At 31.9% G+C, this 19,428-nt stretch overlaps 1 protein-coding gene across 2 annotated transcripts; it reads right to left on the bottom strand.

Moving 5' to 3' along the window:
• Positions 1-4,325: 4,325 nt before the first annotated feature.
• LOC148603055 (uncharacterized) lies at positions 4,326-7,860 on the bottom strand. Of its 2 annotated transcripts, none has more exons than XM_088553141.1 (4): positions 7,739-7,860; positions 6,511-6,709; positions 6,019-6,091; positions 4,326-4,450 (listed from the first exon to the last, which is right to left on the bottom strand). In XM_088553141.1, exons 2-3 carry the CDS (start codon positions 6,695-6,697, stop codon positions 6,024-6,026), a joined length of 255 nt encoding a protein of 84 aa, XP_088409267.1. In that variant the 5' UTR covers positions 6,698-6,709; positions 7,739-7,860; the 3' UTR covers positions 4,326-4,450; positions 6,019-6,023. The 2 variants fall into 2 exon arrangements, with proteins under 2 accessions (XP_088409267.1, XP_088409268.1); XM_088553142.1 differs by having other exon boundaries at positions 6,511-6,704; positions 7,739-7,859.
• Between the last annotated feature and the right edge of the window lie 11,568 nt (positions 7,861-19,428).

The following is a 19,428-nucleotide window of genomic DNA, read 5'->3' as shown; positions in this document are numbered from 1 at the left end:
ATACACAAAAAAAAAAAACAAAAGGAAATGAAAAAAAGAATATTAAACCTAAATTATGTTGTAAGTCGACATTATTTAATGTATCGATAATTACATTGAAAGTAGAACTTGATCATATTCCAAAAATATTTTAATGAAATCTTATTCAAAATGTTATCTGAAATGCTTAAACAGCATTCAATTATTTTCCAATTATTAGTAATTTTAGGTATAAATCATATGACCATAAAAAGGGAGATAACTCACTTTTCCCCCTATCAGTCTATCCCCTATCATTTTGTTGTAAATTTGAAATCTCTTTTTGGTATCATCTGAAACTTCTAAGACGAATGCAGTGTCTCAATTGGTCTTTAATGGACCTTAAATTATGTACCCCCTTACTCAAGTTCGTACGTTTTGTCTGAGCAAGAGTCATTATTTTTCAAGTTTGCCTGTTTCTTACAAATTGCAGTAATTCTTACCGAGTCGTAGCTCTCACAATGAATACAAATGCTTTCTGCAATTAAATATCAACAATTATCAAGCTGTTATCGCATTACTGACGATCCTTCCTTACAGTTTTCCCTCTTACAACTTTCGTCACGTGACTGGCCATTCATTGCCATTAATTTTCCTTCATTTGACGAGGTAAGTGTATTGGTTTAAGTTAATAAGTATAATAATGATAATAATAGTAACAATTATGATAATGATAATGATAATAGTGATAATAATAGTAACAATTATGATAATAATATTGATGATAATGATGAAAATATATTCAAATGATGATGATGATAAAAGTACTAGTATTTGAATTAAGTTAAAATGTATAATGATATTAAAAAATAGTAATAATTATAAAATTGATAATAATTAAAATATAATTTCTACTTTTACATTGTATTATTTTGGTTGGTAGAAAGAGATATCAGGGGAACCAGTATTCTAACGTAGATCAAAAGAATATGATCGAAGGATAAAGACTGGACAGGGAAAATAGAATACACACGACACACAGGAAAACACATACACACACACACACAAACAATCACCAAAACAACAATTTAACTTAGGAATGACATCATCATTTTAATTATGATTTTCCCTGTCTAGTCTTTATCCTTCGATCATATTCTTTTGATCAGACAGACAAACATGGTAATGTGTACATAAAAAATCATGAACGTGGCCCGGATGTAATGGAAGAGTAAACATTTTATACTTTACATACTTTTAAATGTATCCCGATGTTATATATGACTGCCACATGGTAAATTTGAAACCACTGTTTTTTTCCCTAACCAAGCAAACCAAATTTTGCACAAAAGTAAAGAGTTGTCTCCCTTTTTGATGATTTTTAAACGCTTTTTGTGTAATTAATTTCTCTTTAACCTTTGCTGTTAATCAAAAAACAACATTCAACTTTGAGGTAGATAGGATGCACCCACTGCCTGGCTTTTGCATGGACTTCCTCTTAAATTCATAAACAGGGATCGGGATTAGTATGAGGTAAATTTGGGAAAAGAAAATCAGAAAGCCCTTTTGTAGGAAAATGAAACTATCTTCACTTCGGTAAGTACCAGAATGTTTTGAAATAACTTATTTAAAAATATCCAAGTACTTACCGCGGCCCTAAAAAAATAAATATTTGAATTTGAAGTCTACTGTTGTCGGTTGCTTCAATAATTGGACAGTAAACCAGTCAGTCGGATGTCAAATTTGTAGATATTTACCTCCTTTTGCTTTGAATCTTATAAAAAAGAAGCCAAAGCCGGGAATATAAAAAATATAAAGGGTGATGGTAACATTCATTATTTAATTCACTTATATATTATTCACTTATTCAATTCTGAGTAGGTGGGAATCAGGATTGTAAGGGTAATCAAAAGAATACAATCAAAGGATACCAGCTGGGCAGGGAAAGAAATACACAACAAAGAACATGAAATAACCAAAATATCACAACGAAACAACAAGAAATTGGCAACCAATACTCGACTGAAACCTTGGAGTATCGACCAGTGTACGCGTCCTTTGATTTCTTAAGACCCCCCCCCCCCCCCCGAGTTGCTAAACCTAACTAAGGAGTGTAAATTTCTGAAAATTATCATGTTTTATAAAAAAAAAATCATATTTCACAACATGATACCTCTATCTTTATTTTATCTTTAATGACCTATAAAATTCTCATATCAAATCCAAATAAATTATTTAGAAGATCTGAAAGTTTTATCCAGGTATGAGTTATTTTAAGATGTGTTTTTTGCGAAAAACCAAGACTTAATTGCAATGTGTAAAGCCTAAAGTTCTGATATTGATTGGGTAGCAATAGTCTGGAAATTTATCGGAGAACAGTTTCGTTAAACAAATAATTCTTAAGGAAGTATATCTACATACATGTATATGCTTCTTTAATTAAAGTGTAACATTTTCTGTAGTTTCAGATATGGGATCTTATTACTGGTACTTAAACGAAACAATGGATGAAGAAGAAATTATTTTGAATTTGACAAACTATTATGAAAATTTAGAGGAGGCTTTTCATTCGATTGTGATGAAAAGAGGCATTCCTTTCATTGCACTCTTCGGAATGATTGGTAATGCATTTAACTTGATTGTTTTTATCAGAACTTATTTCCAAGTGTCAGTAAAGGCCATGGAAAAATCATCCAATTTGAGTTTACTTGCACTATCTGCATCCAATCTAGCATTCTGCTTATTTGTTGTCTTGATTTCGTTAGTTGATGAACAAAATACTGTTATGATGGCATACTTCTATCTGCTTGTCCCTTGCATTATAACGTATTTTATATCAACGTCAACGTGGCTTACTGTTGTGATTTCAGGTGAAAGGTATATTGCAGTTATCCATCCACTAATTGCAAAAAGAGTAATATCCCTTTCTAGGTCACGTTTTGCCGTTGTAACAGTATTCATTACGTGCTTCGGTGCTACTATTCCGCTAGCATTTGAATGTCAAGTTTCATATTTAGAAGTCAACAAAACAGTTATTTATACATTAGAACAAAGAATCACCGATAATGGTATTGTTCATCGACGAATTCTATGGGCAATTTTCTTTGATTTTGTCCCATGTATATCAATATGCTTTTTTAATCTGTTTATTGTAAAAAAGCTCATTTTTTCGAAGCAACGTCGACGTCGAATGACAAACATACCAATGTTAGCTGGACATAATCTTTGTGAACCAAGGAAACAACACAACAGCAGTAATAGTGGCAGCAGATCGAGTCTTAACAAGAATAATCAAACGGAGGTCGATTTGACAGAAAACAATTACAAATTTAAAGAAGTTGTAAAAAATGAATCATTGATTTTAGCTAACAAAAACGAAAACAGCATAGGCCCTATAAAAGCCCAAAGCATACCGGACTTAGGAAAAGCCAATAGCTTACCGAGGATTAAAAAACTTACAGAATCTCCTGAGTACTCTGAAATAAAAGAACAATTTTCACCACAAACTCGACGGAACTCAGCGTCAGAGACGTCTAGATATGACAAATGTGAAAGTGAAAAGCAGGACGGATTTTCGCGTGGTTATTGCAGAAACAAAAGTTTTTTTAAACAGCCCTCACAGCCAAATATGTCGAAACAGCAGGATATGGCAGAAGGCAATACATTTTTTGCTAGGCATAGTGTTTTGTCTTTATATTCACAAAAAGGAAAGGTATTATATAAGAGACGCTCAAGGACGAATCATATTACGGCTACGTTACTGGCAATTGTAATTTTGTTCCTACTACTTGTTGCTCCTTCAGAAATTCTGAAGTTTGTTTATTCTTTATACATCGATGGAACGAGAGAAAGTGCCTTTAAGTTGAAAATGATCAAAATGGTGACGAATTTGATGCAAACGATTAATTTTTCTGTCAGTTGTCTTATATATTTTGTATTTCACAAGGCCTTCCGTTTTCCGTGTCTTAAAAGTATCCCCGTTTTTCAATGAATTTCAATGCTTTTTATGTAATTTACTTCACTTCAATTCTTGCAGTTAATCAAAACATTAACTTTGAGAAAGGATGCATTTGCGATATGAAATAGAGGAAAATTCCCCGAGAGCAAAATTTCTTATGTGTCGCCCACTGTCTGGTTATTGCGTAGACACCCTCTTAACAGACTTTGTTCACTTGCAGTTTATATCAATTAAATTGGAACTTGGGCCACAAAGGTAAATTTTAGTAATCTGGTCTCTTTTGTAATCTGGTGTCACGTGTTGTGAAATTTCATTATTTAAGTGATGATATTTGTCTGAACATGCTTCATTCAAGGCATGATTCCAACAGAGATTATTTTAAATATACATATTAACACAATAATAAACGTTACAATTTTCATAATTTTATTAATCAGTAGCACCAGCATTATACTTTGTTATTTTCTTTAACATCGAACAGTGATGTTTCTTCTCCCTTAGCCATTGTTTCCAACTCCTATTAAGTTAGCAGATCTGAAAAAAAACATTTAAAAATGAAATACATATACATTTGTAAGGGTCTGAAAACTTCCCAACGATGTTAGAAATGTCAAATTTGGAAAGCACCAGGACCTTATCTGCCTACATTATCTTTCCTGAATTATAAAAAAAGACATGACCCTGTGGGGCTCTGTAGCGAATTGGTTCGTCGCATTTTGGGAGGAACTGGCTTGATAAATATGCATTTGATTCATCTCGACGCTATATCAGAAAGATTATATGAAATACAAAAATACCAATCATGAATATTTCAAATTATTTGTTAAGAAATAAAGCACATATGCATAATATGGAAAGGTCACATTACAGAATATTGCTTCGTTTTTTTAGAAATCGTCCTCACAACTACCATTTAAAAATGATTTAAATGTCATGATATAAAAAAGAACATAGTACAACAGCTCACAGCTAATGTAGGTCGTACTCATCATACCGCGCATATTCCTCCCGCTTTTTGTGATATCTTACTGTTTAACGATGGTGTTCAAATTTGGAATGACTATATTTTGGGATATGAAATAATTTTATCTGTGAATTTCGATGGGAACGATCTACCGATATATAAAAAGACAAAGGTATTAGTTCAGCATAGCACAATTTTTTTTCTAGTTGAAACGTTTGCTAAACCCTGGTCACGTGGTACTTAACGCATAAATCTTTGAAACGATAACGACCAATTTCAAATATGGTGATAGAAACATTTTGTGTAGGTTTTGAAATGTACACAATTTAAGGGAAGGGTGCATAGCACAGCGTTAATGATTGGAAAGTGTGGGAAGTTTGAAAGGTCATTCATAGTTAATACAGGAAGATAAAAATTGACTTGGAAGGGTTGTAGTATTTGAATATGAAGCTGACTATATTCCTTGATAATTATAGACATAAAAGAACCATTAACTTTTTTTATTAAAAAGTAGTATTTGTAAGAATCATGCATATTATGCAATATGTGTTACACCTCATACAAGGCTACACATTTTTATTTTTGTTATCAAGTTGCTTCATATGTCTATATGATGAAATGTATAATTATTCATTCCAATCTGCCTACTCATAGATCCACATTGAAATTCCAAAAGTTTCTATTGTTTTTTAGTATCATATACCGAGTTACCGCCATTAATTTTGAATTATATAGTACTTTCTATATTATATGTCTACTAAGAACACGGTTTATATGAAAAACCACATGTTAATTTCTGTTTACTATAACAGTTGAAACAACATATTAAAAATTAAAATATGTAGGCTTCCAATCATGAATCATATTTTGCATGATTTTTAAAATGCAATAGAAACTGACGGATTTTCAAAGTAGATTATCTCGTAAGACAGGCAAATTGGAAGAAATAGTTATTACATAAAAATATAGAACAACAAAAATAAAAATGTGTAGGCTTTTTGGGTGTGTATCACATGTTATAGAACTTGAATTATTCTTAACTGGAGTGCTTCATAGTTCTGTCTTAAAATGAACATGCGCATTAATTTCAAAAGTCACAGAAAAATCGTTTTTTACATGTAATTCTATTTCTACCTACCAAGTTTAACCCAGTGTCTTGAGTGAGTTTCCGGTGACGTTGGTCAGGTCAAGAAGGAGGAGGAAACCAAACACTGCAAATGAAAATGATTAGTTATAACAGATCTTTGGATTGGCCCTCAATTCTTGCATAATGATTTAATCAAAAATCAAGTTCATGCTTAATGACTGGTTGACAACGCTAAGTGAAAAAAGTTTACAGAAGTTAAAATTACATTGTTGTTGATAATGAGAGTGTACCCTAAATTCTTCCTAAAGCGACCCCATCCAATAAAATTCCACAATACCTTAGGTAAGACAGTTGGATTTTTCGCAACGGCTAGAGTAATTTTAAAATAAGGATAATTTATTATTTCAACGTAATCGCGTTTTTCTCTGGAAATGATAAGCGAATCCGTCAGAACTCTAACACATTTTTCCCCCAGTGCGATGAATGCTACAAAAAAAACATTTTCGCTGTTGCCGTTTCAAATTATTTAAATATCAAACTTACGGTAGTTGAGGATTTTAGCTCCCTGTACCTGGGCAGTGGCGACGTTTCCGTAGTTGTAGAGTCTGTTCTGTGTCTGATACACATTGTATGGACTGCCATAGTAACCGCCTTGGATACCATTGTTAAATTGGCTCAAAGCTACAGCCAGCAGACATGGGATGACTACCAAGAGGATTGACTTGTTCATGGTGATACTAAACTTAGAAATAAGATATACTTATTAATTTAAATCTTTAGTATTTGATATCTTTTATTGTAGTGCATATCTTCAACTAATTTCAAGTCATTTATAATACACTAGTCCGATTTATGAGAAAAAACTGACATAATATATGGTCAGGGGACGACCATTCGAAATAGGAAGATTTTTTTGGATATATTTTTTACATGCATCGAAACAAATCATTTTTTTTTTATATGTATCAAAGCATGATATTCTGATTAAAGTGATTTGAAAGGATCAAAGTATTTTTTCTTCTATCTTTTTATCTTAAAAATCAAAATATTCATTTTCATAACAGTCCGAGTCAAAAATTCTTCCACCACTCCCCTATTCTCGAATCAAATCAAATGGTCGTCCTTTAACCTCCTAATTTTCTCAAGTATTGTTTTAAAACTAGTGTCATGACAAAAACCTTGTGAAATAAATATTTGAAATGATTATGTATGATAAAATCAAAAATGCCAGTGGCGCTAAAAAAAACAAGTGAAGTGTGTTAATATATAAGTTTTATGTTTTTAAGGAACAAACCAATCGCCTTAACAAATACACTTTAAACATAGGTAGGGTATATATCTTTCTTTGATAGATACACATTAATATACAATATCGTTGAAGAGCTTATGGAGATAAAAAAAATTAAACCAAGGGAAACAACAAAGCGAAAAGTGTTTTTGTTAGACGATATATCACTTATAATGTAAATAATGATAATAATAATAATCAATATCGTTTATCTTTTATAATAATTATTGTTTTTATTCGTATATATTTTTATACTATTATCATACTTTTATTCTAGTTTCGTTTTTAACCATTATTATTGTATTTATTTATTATCAATATTTTACTGTTATCGGTTTCATTAATTCTTTAATTGTTATCATAATTTCTTGTTAAATATTATTTTAATAATCACTTTAAACTAATCGTCTTAAAAAACAAAATCAAAACAAAATAATAATTAAACACACACACACACACAAGCAAATTGGGGGTTCAACTAACCTTGAGATGACTTCTTGAGAATGATCTGGCAAATCTAATGATGCCACTGCTATATATACTCAATTTTCTCTGTATAATTCTGCAATTTTACATCATGTACATATCCGCTCAGACAAGGAACTAGGCACTTATGTAATGATTAAAAATATACACATCGATTACTTTGATATAGTAATATTAGTTGTACTACATTAGTAACATAGTATAAACGATCCTATGGTTGATTGATTGCATCTTTATTTTCATATATAAGAATTATGGAAAAATTGAAGGGAGATAACCCATATAGATTGTTTTTACTTGTTCATTTGATAACACTCACAGAACAATATTTAATTATTTTACTTTTTATATACCTGATGATTTTTGCAGGAAGAAGGTATATTTTGAAAAGCTTTTCATATTTTGAAGTATATTTTATGCAATATGTATACAATTATCACAAATAAAATACTTGATATGGATAAAAGAGTGCTTATGCTGTTTATGTATGTTTAACAAAACTATAAAATGAAATAAAAGCACTTTTGCAAATTATCTGATTTCCGTATTTTAAGTACTGTTACCTATGGATTTGTATATAAGTATATTGTTTTTTGCTTAAAATTTTGCATTTGTGTTTTATGTCTATGCAGACTTGTTGTATCACGCTAGACTTCTTACAATTAGGCTTCTGGAACAGGGATAAGTCGATACAAAATTAAAGTCATCACTACAGAAGTTTAATGGTTGTCACCATGAATTCGTGGATCGTTATGGTGTATACATCTGCACCACGAAAACTGATTTTTTTTCAACGTGTCAATTTTTCCAACCTCTTTCGTGTACTTGACTTTTTGTTTCTAGAAAAGCAGAGGACGCTCACCTGGTCCATGCTTCCATGCAGTTCTTAGTTCAGGTGAACCGGTTGGGTAAGCGTCTTCCGGGGTAGACGAAAGAGGAAAGAAATAACCATAGGTTTAACTGCTATTGAATCCCGATAAAAATCTTGAATTAAGGGTTTCCAGAAGGTCTTTCAAATTTTCAGGATCCACATTGAATTAATACCATTAAGAGGGTAACAAGTGTCTGGAGACCCTCTTTGACAGCTGTGAGTATACAAGTTAAAGGATTTGAAAGAGGTCTGGTGGTACATTTTTGCAGATCCAGCTATGAAGCGTTGTTCGTATGGATTCTTGTGGAGTTTAGGATTCCAGTACATAGACGGTAGATCACAACCATCAGCATTGGTAGAAATACATAAACAGGATAGCACAGATTCATGGTTTTCCACTATCTCTTCTTTGGAGAGTATGGTAACAATATAGGTGTTATAACTGCTATTATTTTCTACGTCTACTTCTGATAATATACATTGGATTAAATACGTTTTGCAGACAAAAAAATATAGTTTTGGTCTTTGTCTGTTGGTATTACAACATATTTGTCGTGTATAATAGACAATGTGTTTGCTACAACGGGGTCTTTGGAAATTGATGTAGCGTTGACACTCATTGACCTACCTTTAACTTTCATACGTATCAAACAGAGACCCCACAACCTTTACCTACTCTGACAGAGAATCAATGTCTTCTGGTTCTCGTTTTATCTATTTTCTTGCGAAGTCCTACACGTCATCCATAAGAACTTTAAAAAAGTCATAATTTCAATTTAATGAGCGTGGTTCACGGTACTTTGGACCTTTAAAAAGGACCTTACGGAGTAATTCGTTTTCGATGATGTTTAAATCTCCCGTAATGACATGACTGGGTGGACCATATTTGAATGGAGAGATTTTTGCAAGAACAATTAGGTGATTTAGAATTGAAGTCTTCAATCTCGAAGTCCTACAATAGCTTTTATAATTGAAAATTGTGGATGCAATAGGTGAGGTAGTACAATACAGTTAGGTCATTTCTGAAAATTTTGTCTCATTTTGTTGAAATAAAGCTGTTTTGAGGCAGTCCTCACAGCAATTTCTAGTGTTTTGTCTTAAGAAAAAGTGCATATTTTTAAATCCTTGGTGTGTGGGGGTTCAAGTCATTTATAAGTAATTTAGTGATTATTGTTATAAAATCCAGTAGCCGTGGTAACATACTGAAAACAAATATTACTGAGTTTTAATACAAATCAGAGGTGCCTTTCCAAAACCAAGATCTAAATACTGTTTTATAAAATATCGGGCATTTAGACACTACCACAGGATGAAAGCATGCATGGAGTAGGTGGAAAAAGGGTAAAAATAATACATAATTTTAGTTCCAAAAGTTCGTGCGAAATTATTATTTTGAAATTATTTTGAAAATCCGCCATATGATGCTGAGGAGAGAACCTAATACGACAGGGGACTGAAACGTTCCGGATACCATTCTTCATTTAAATCACACTTGTTTACCAATACATATATTACATCTGTCTATGTATAAATGCTTAACTACATTTAAACAATATCCACCAAAATTCAACTTTTAATTTTAAGTTTTACAAAATTTGGCGGGGGTAACTTTTTTGTGCGAAACTGTGCGCCGTAATGTAACTGTATAGTGCATCCTACAGTATAGGAATGTGAAATAATCGGTATTGATTTGGCTTTGGCGTAGCTAGGCCTGTTTTAGTTGTACGCAAAATTACGGCGAGGGGTCTTTGGGGGAGGGGGGGTCGCTCAAAGCCCCCAGTGAGTCCGGCAAGGCAAAGCCCTGAGGGAAACTTCTGAATTCTGACGATTTTGGAGCCAGTTTTTCAGAGCCTACACTACGTTCATGGTATGCATATATGATAAATAACCTTTATTTCATTTTTAAAATGTGTGGTTCTATTTTTGTTACTTTTTCCGAAAGTACGCAACTGCGTATTTGCGTATAGGCAGCTACGCCCCTGATATTCAATTAAAAAATTGAAAATTATATTTTCCTACCAAATCATGTGCACAGAAAGAGTTTAATTAGACATGCTTGGGTATAAGTTATACAAAATATTTCTTGGCTGTCATCCTGTTAATTTTATTTTTTTCTTTTCATTTTCCAAATGCGTTGCGTATCGCTATGTGTGTGTGTGTGTGTGTGTTTGTGTCTGTGTGTGTGGTTTTTTTTTTTTTTAGATCATTTTAACTAGTATTTTGATAATTGCAGAGTTCATTCCGAATACCCGTTATTTTATTTTGTTTTGCGCGATTCCTCGAAACTCACGAATCTATAAAGCATAAAAAATAGAACCTAGCGATATTTTACAGCTCTATAGTAACGCATTTTGTGTCAGCAGCGAAGAACATAATTTGACAAAAAATTGGATATATACATATGTCTGTCGCTCTCTTCAAGCAATTATCTGATGCTTTCTATATAAGCAGGACAAATTTTAATATTACATATGGTGTGACAGTCTTCTTTGTTCATTGGTTATTATGATCACGTGATGCAAAGACATTCCACGTACATGAAGCCTTGTTTCTATTTTAAGATATATTGACGCTATGTTTCTAATTATATGTATATTGACGCTATACTTCTAAATTTAGATCCGGATATAGACCGTTCAGTTCCGTAAATACTCTCCCCCAATCATCGAAGCAGACAAAAAGAAAATCATTGTCTACATATGTAATATATTAATTAATGACTTTCACTCAGTCAATACGTTATATATGGATCTGTTCGATTATATTGACTTCAGACCTCGTCCTCGTTCAGTATAATCTGAACAGGTCCAATTATAACGTATTGACTTCGTTAAAAGTCCATAATTGATAAATATTTATTTATGTTTTACGTACATAAATCTCGTGTACATGTAAGCATCTAATTAAGTAATTTAGATTAATTACATTCTCTTTCAAATGAATGTACGACAGGCTTTGAAGAAATTGAATAGGTTGCAATCATATAACTGATTCCAAGAACAAAGGTATAGATGCAATCAATTTGGCTAACATCCTCCATCACAAAAACGTAACGAACAAAATTCCCCCCGTATTTCCCTGAATATCGATAGGTTTATAGAAACACAAACAGTCTATTGACTTCATGGATGGAGCCGATTACTTTGAAATGTAATCGAATACATTTCATGGATCAAGATTACTCAATGATTTGGTTATTGTTTCTGTGACATATTCCCCATTAGAAATTAAGATATCATTCGTATAATACAAAATGTACATCATTGAAACTCATAATGCATGCAAAAAGAATTAAAAAAAATATTCTTAATTTTAGTTTTTTATTAAATTGTAATTGTAATTAATGTTACAGATAAACCATGTTACATAATGCAATAGGGCTCTGTCTCTAGTTGACACCTAATTTGAAAAGATATTTGATTGGAATTAGCAGCTTGTCTTTTTTTATAGCCTAGAGACATGTAAAAGGTTATCGTCTGTTCTTTTATGACTTATTACATCATTCATGATATTTAACTAGAACAAGCAAATTGAATATAATTATATATGAACATATCAATACTTAAAGACAAATATATTCCTGCGCATTATACAATGTACAAGGTACCCTTATATTTATAAATTGTATGAGAGATTGAAATAAAGCTTTGAATCTTGAATCTTGAAAATATCCATTGGTTTCAAATGATTGGTTGTTTTCTCATTGAAATTATCATATTATTAAGATGATACAATGATTTAAAAAAGAGAAACAAAACTATGGATCAATTTGCATTTCTGATTGTCCACCATAAGAAAAATATATTAATAAAAATATTTTATTTCAGGATTAACCTTATATTGCAATTTGACCCGTTTTTAAATGCAATTCATTGTAGAAAAAATGTAGAAAACACATGGAAAAGACATAGGTGATGTTCCTCTTTGAACTGTCAAATATTATGGACAATCAGAACATTTTTAAAAGTTAAAGCTTATCTTCATATAAGCAGCAAAATTTGATGCACTTTTAATACTTCAAGAAATGTAAGTGTCTGGACTCAGCTTGAATTTGATTTTTATATTTCCATTGTCAGGTTTTTATCTGGCATTGCCAAATATTTCCAAACATCAGACATTGTGCATCGATCAGATGTCTGAACAAAACTGATTTTATTTTCTGAAATGAAAATGTGAACCGTTTTATGATTTCCGCGAGATCTTGAATAGTTAATCCCATACAATTTGCTTGAGGGTAGTTTGGTCTATTTTTATTAAGAACAAAAAGATTTAAATAAAATTTATAACACAGTGTTTTAATTGTACAAGTGTAATTTTATTCATGAAGTAATGCTTGTAGGACTAAGAAAAATAAAAATAATCCAAGCAGGATGACCTTAAAACATCATCCTATTGTAGAGATCCCTGAGGTTAAGATTAATGACTGTTTCCTATTAAGTAGAATACTTCCACATATTCATTTACAAAAAAATCTTATATAGAAGAAATATAAGTAATCATGTTGTAATCATAAACTTAGTAATCATTAAGTAATCATAATGTAATCATGATTACTCACTTTTTGACAGCTGTAATCGAATACATTATCATTACAAGTAATCATAAAAAGGCATGACTACAGATAACACTTGTCTACGTGAGAAAATGTAATCGATTACAGCTGATTACCCAAACCCTGGTTGACTTATAATTTTTAAATGTCTGAATTACATATCGACTCGTTTATTGAAACACAAACAGTGCATACATTCATTGACTTCTCAATATTCTTCATGTAAAGATACAATACGTGTTGCTGAAAGTAGATAACAGGGGCTATTCACTGGAGAATGGGTTATAGACTTTGAAATTCGTTAATGAGTTCTCTGTTGTTTCTATAAATGTGTTGTTATATAATTGAATCTTTGGAAATACAGATTCTTCTTCAGTAATGAGTCTCCACTCGAGACAGACAGTGAAATTAAAATTTTCAACATGCTTTAGCTCTAAACAATTGGTTTCTCCCATGAGATCTGTGAACTCGGAAATTTAATCACCGCCCAGTGGTTTAAAAAGTCACGTGCATTTTTAATCCACAGCTAAGAATGGAAAAATATATATATATGTTCACGCATAACTATGGCCTCGGTTAATTCCCCTGATTTTCAGACGTCAACTACGCTAGCTGCGCTTCTTCCCAAACAGAAAACAGTGTGTTTTATTTTAATCTAATACTACATGGAATTCACTCGAAAATACAAAAATACCATTTATATTAATATTGCGCATTTCGGTATGCTGAACAGGTGTTTCGTGGCGATAAACTTTCACCAGCAGCATTATGACCAAATACTAATGGGAAGTTCGAGATAAAAAAACATAACACAATTCATAACATATTTGTTTAAAGACGACTCGAGTGGAGTGTAACAGCTGCATCACAGAAAACTATGACGTCGGGCCATATGGGGCTGACCATTGATATGACATTTAAAATGATACATCATGTACATGTAACACCGTGTAAACAGATAAGCTTTTGTAATAATAAGTAACTTAAACTGTGAAAATGTAGTATGGAATATAATAGTTTTTTTTATTTGGCAACTATAAGACGAAAATAATAAAAATATTATGTTGTTATCAGCCGTTAAATATTTGGTAAATATAGGGGAAAAAAAACAAACAAACTGAGAGCTTTCAAAGGTCACACTCCAAAACCTTGAAAGCATATAGTCAAAATATGACGTTAAAAATTATAACATTGTGTAATTAGGTTTAATTTGTAACATTTAAATATTGAATATTTGTAATTAGCTGTGAACAATCTTTGTACTGGAAATTTTAGTTCATTATGTGGAAGCCATTAGATGAAAATAATAATAATAATAATAATAATTATAATAATAATAATATGAGCTGTAAAAAATTTGGTAAAAATTAAAAAAAAAGAGACAAACTGTGAGCTTCCATAAGTCACAAAAAGATACCACGCTCCCAAACCATGAACCATACATATGGTAAAAAAATCTTCAAACAGGAAATTGAGTTCCAGAATATGGCATACCTATTTAAAGAAATTTCCAGGAATAAAATCATATCATTTAGAAACAAAAAAAGGAAGAAACAAAATGTGTCTAATGATGTCAAATTTAAAGAAAATCTATTAAATGATTTTAACAGGGTCTAAACTTAGAAATCTGTAATCTGTTATTATGATCCGACCCCAAAGCGACCTAAATGGAAGAAAAGTCCAAAATTGACGAAATGAAAGTTAATGATCAGATATTACTATGGGTCCAAAATTAAATTCCACATGACGGTGGAAAGGGGGTTTCCGACAGTTGATTTTTCTTTAATTTCGCTAATTACGTGTAGGAAGCTTCATGGAAGCGGTAGACTGTCATAGCAGCTGTTATCAGCAGACTGTAATGATATGCACCCGAAGTAGTGCTTGTCTCATATTACCGAACTTTTATTAGAGAGAAATCAAGAAAACCAATATTTGAGTGGGAATTCCAAAGAATTTAATTATATTTCAAGGAAAAGACCAGACAGGGAAAACAGACACACACTATAAAGAACTTGAAATACCCGAAGTAACACGTAAAAAAAAAAAGCAAATGAGTCACCCGGGATCAACTAAATACTGGGATCATGGACCAGATGCAATAGTAGGGTAAGCGTCCTCTGCTTTTCGAGAAACAACGGCTGCGTTGCTCATCAAACATCCCCTCCGGGGTAGACAGAAGAGGAGAGGAAATCTATGGCTTGGTGAAGGAATTGGTTCTTATGGTGCAGATGGATACACCACAATGATCCACGGGTTCATGATAAATACCATAAAACTTTTGTGGTGATAACCATGGCCCAGAAGCATTTTTGGACCCAAATACACAGGATCGACTAAATAAATCAAATAATATATTGTATACAGGTAGACATTGTAGACAAGTCTGACTACTGGGCTGGTTAAGACCTTCGAGAACCTTTGGTCCACCAGAAGTGCCATAAAATTGACAGGAAATGTACACATAAAATTGACAGGAAATGTACACATAAATTGACAGGAAATGTACACATAAATTGACCAGGGAAGACGTTGATCAAATATTACATTTGTAATTGAAGAAAAAAAAACAATCAAGTTAAAAGCTACATCAAAGTTGCCTCAGGCACTGTAAATAAAAACTATTATAGTTTTTAATAATAAATAGAAAGATAGCCGAGGCAGTAAAATTTGTCCTTTTTACTTAAATTTTTTTTTTTACATTTCATTCAGGAAATAACATATAGCACGCAGTTTAAATATTCGATACAGTTTTTACGAACGCCACTAAGTTATCTATATTTGGCCAGTCCGAGAACAGAATTGCGATCAGGTGACTTGAATTGCGTTTCCATTCAAGAGCGTTTTTAAGGTAAATGGGTAAAAAGAGAAACTATACCGACTGCGTCGGGAAAAAAACATTCGACCGCCTAAACTTTTCAAGATAGATATGATGTTTCAATATACAACTCTGAATCTTTAATTCTAAAATTCTGTGTTATATATACATCAATATGCTGTTATTTGTTTCTTTCCCCTGTCTCTTTTATCGTTTACATTTATTTGAAAAGTGTTGTTTAAAATATGTTGATTTTCGCGGTGTCCCAATGTCCGCTTTTTTCGCGGTGGACAGAAAAGCAAGAAAAATAGTACCTGCAAAACTAATTTTATTAAAATTGAATTGTACTTCTGGTCAAATGGCAGTATGTCGGTATACTACATATAATTAAACATTTGCTCATTAATATTTTGTCAATGCTTTCTCGTTGCTCGAATACGACAATTGTTTGTTATGAGCAACTCGGCGGGTGTTTCTAGAAAAGCAGAGGACGCTTACCCTACCGGTGCACCTGGTCCATGCTCCCAGTTTTTAGTGGAATCCGAGTTGCTCATTTACTTTTGTTACTTTGTATGCATGATTTTAGTTACTTTATGTTCTTTGTTGTGTATATCTGTTTTCCATGTCTGGTCTTTGTCCCTGGATTACATTCTTTTGATTATCGCTATAACCTTGGTTCCCTTGATTACTCTTTGACGTTACGCGCGCTGTTCGTACCTACAATGGTAACACAACGTTAAGCAGTGTGTGTATAGTGAAAACAGTGACTTTTTTTTCATGCAATTACTTTGCGTGTGGTTAACCCATTGTTGCGAAATTTGGATATTATTTTACTTTTGACTAAAGGAAGGTTCCTACTACTTTGTTAAATATTTGGTCTATTTTCAACATTTTTTTAACTGATTCCTCATAAAAAGTCCTGCTGGTGTTTTTTCAATCAGATTTCAGATATCCCATTCAGTTTTTGAGTTATAAAGGGTAAAAAAGGCCACATCCCAAATTATTTTTGATCTGATTTTGAAATATTTTGATTGAATTTTAAATTTTGTGCATATTGCGTCCAAACCTGTTCTGTCCATAATGAATTGTAAGTCCCTATGCTTAAGTGTGCCAAAAACTAATATTGTGTTTGCACTCTCAAGTGTTCAGGATTTGACCACTGCAATGTATCATGCTGCACTCTGTGAAGCTTTTTATTCTTATTTGATAAGACGTGACCAGCTATAGCTATAAGTGTTTTGAAGGACTTGAATTATCTAAGCATGTTAATTAAATCATTTATTACAATTGAGCAATTAGGTTTCCTAAAATACTCTAGTTGATAGATACATTTGTATCACATATTTTTGTCATAACTTATTTTGTTATTTTTATTTATGCTTGATAAATAATGTTGGTATAATAAATGCATGTAACTAGCCTTCTGTGTTGATGGGGTTCTTTTTTTTTGTTGGCCCTTTTCTTTCTTTAATCTTCTGATAAGTATTTTTCATAAAAAACATATTTTTTACTGAAGATAATTCATTGTCAAGAACCATCTCTTGATTCATACCAAATAGAATAAAAATGTATTGCAAGACATTACATGACTGTAAACATTTGCAACTCGTGCTTTTATGTGATGAAAAGAATTATATGAATTTAGAATTCAGAGTATAGATTACTTTTAAATAAATTATTTTATATTTGTGCAGTTTTTTGCTATTATATGTATGCAGTTAGGATCCCGAGATAAGTGTTGAGGGAACCCTTGTTAGATTTGCTGCCAAGATGCCAAATATTTATTTGGCTTTCATATTGTCTCATTTATGAAAAAGAGTCTTTTAAACTTTTCTACAAACCAATGACCTCAAGAAATCATTTTCAATCGACAGGGAAGAAATCGTCATTCCTAATAATCAGGTTTTTAATTCCAACTTCACTTTGTGTAATAGTTTAATACCCTCGTGCACCATAGTCGCACATTTCTATATCTATAGTTTGGAATAATGATACATGTAAATGCATACTTGCAAGAATATGAATTCCAAAATACCTTGTGTTGGAGTTTGGACTTGACCATTTACATCTAATGACATTTCTCAGGTGTAAAACTGTCAATAGCAAGTATCAGTTGATCAAATTATTAAAAAAAAATACACACTTTTGAGGATTGAGCATTAAAAGGAAATTGTTATCAGATTTTAGCCTTTAAGGTGACCTTAACCTTTAACCTTTTGGTTGTTAAATGTCCCTATTCTAACACACTATCAAAGTTGTATGCAAACTTAAAGCATTGTGAAAAAACAAAAGAGGTAAACTGAAACGAGACACCAAAAAAATATATAATTGATTGCCAGTCTACATCTCACGACAATGACCTTAACATTTCGAATCTTAATTCATAGAAATTGGCACGGTAAAAGTCTCCGAATTTTTTTTTACAACATAAACAATAACTAAAGTTATTGTTAATGCAAATGTTGAGTGCCTCAAAAAATGTTGTATTTCTGGACTCCTTAATTTCTGAGGTTGTGCCTATTTAGTCTTTTCTTCTATTTCTATTTTTAGTAACAACCATACATGTCTAAAAATAGAACAACCTATAGCTATGAGAATTTTATTAGTTTCAATTGAAAAGAACATCTTTATGGTTCCTCTTGAGGTATATAGTAGTATATTGTATTAAAGTGGTTACTGTCATTTGAATATTTCTTCACCCACTAACCCCCAAAATATGGCAAAAAAGGGGGGTTATATAACCAAGCCCTGTGCTAATACCGTGAACATTTTACGGATTTTTATTTTATGGTAAGAAACACTTGACACTTCTGCTTATAACTACTGATAAAAAACCAAATTATTTTGCTGGTTGTTTTTAGGCCATTTATGGGTCGGATACCTTAAAACGCTTTTGGGGAAAATCAGAGGAAATGTGGACGCTATTTTTCTTTGATAACAAGTTGTCTGATAAATAACCACGAAAAAATCACAACTTTCTGTGACTAATGATCAACTGCACCATGCAATCTAGAACAGCTTTGTAGAACTCAGTCTGATGTTTGTAATGTATTATAAATTATGAAATTGCTTTTATAAAGAAATAAACAAGATAGCAATACTACTATTAGTAATCCTGTTGAAATAAATATTCATTAAACGCTATTTTATTGTAAGTGCGTTTGGTGGTTGTAACATATTCGCATGTCCCTTCTTTTTCTAAAGACATATTTAAAATATCTGTGTCGGTGCCTCATTCAGTAATATTTTTGTTTGATTCCCTCCTGTTGAAAGTTTTCATGGGGAGGAAACACAAAAAAAAAATGTTCCTGCCATGGTTGATGTGCTGTGTATTTAATATGACATTTCCCCATATCCTTTCTTTCTCATGATAGTTTTTTTTTCACCGAACCCGTGTATCAACGTTAACGTTATCACTATGACAACTGTGATGGTAAAAATTAAAAAAG

Source organism: Perna viridis, chromosome 11 (genome assembly GCF_037379345.1).
Source record: "Perna viridis isolate PV_CMFRI_1.1 ecotype Kerala chromosome 11, ASM3737934v1, whole genome shotgun sequence".
Classification (NCBI taxonomy): domain Eukaryota; kingdom Metazoa; phylum Mollusca; class Bivalvia; order Mytilida; family Mytilidae; genus Perna; species Perna viridis.
The sequence above is the reverse complement of the archived record's forward strand: the minus strand, read 5'-3'. Positions and strand labels throughout refer to the sequence as shown.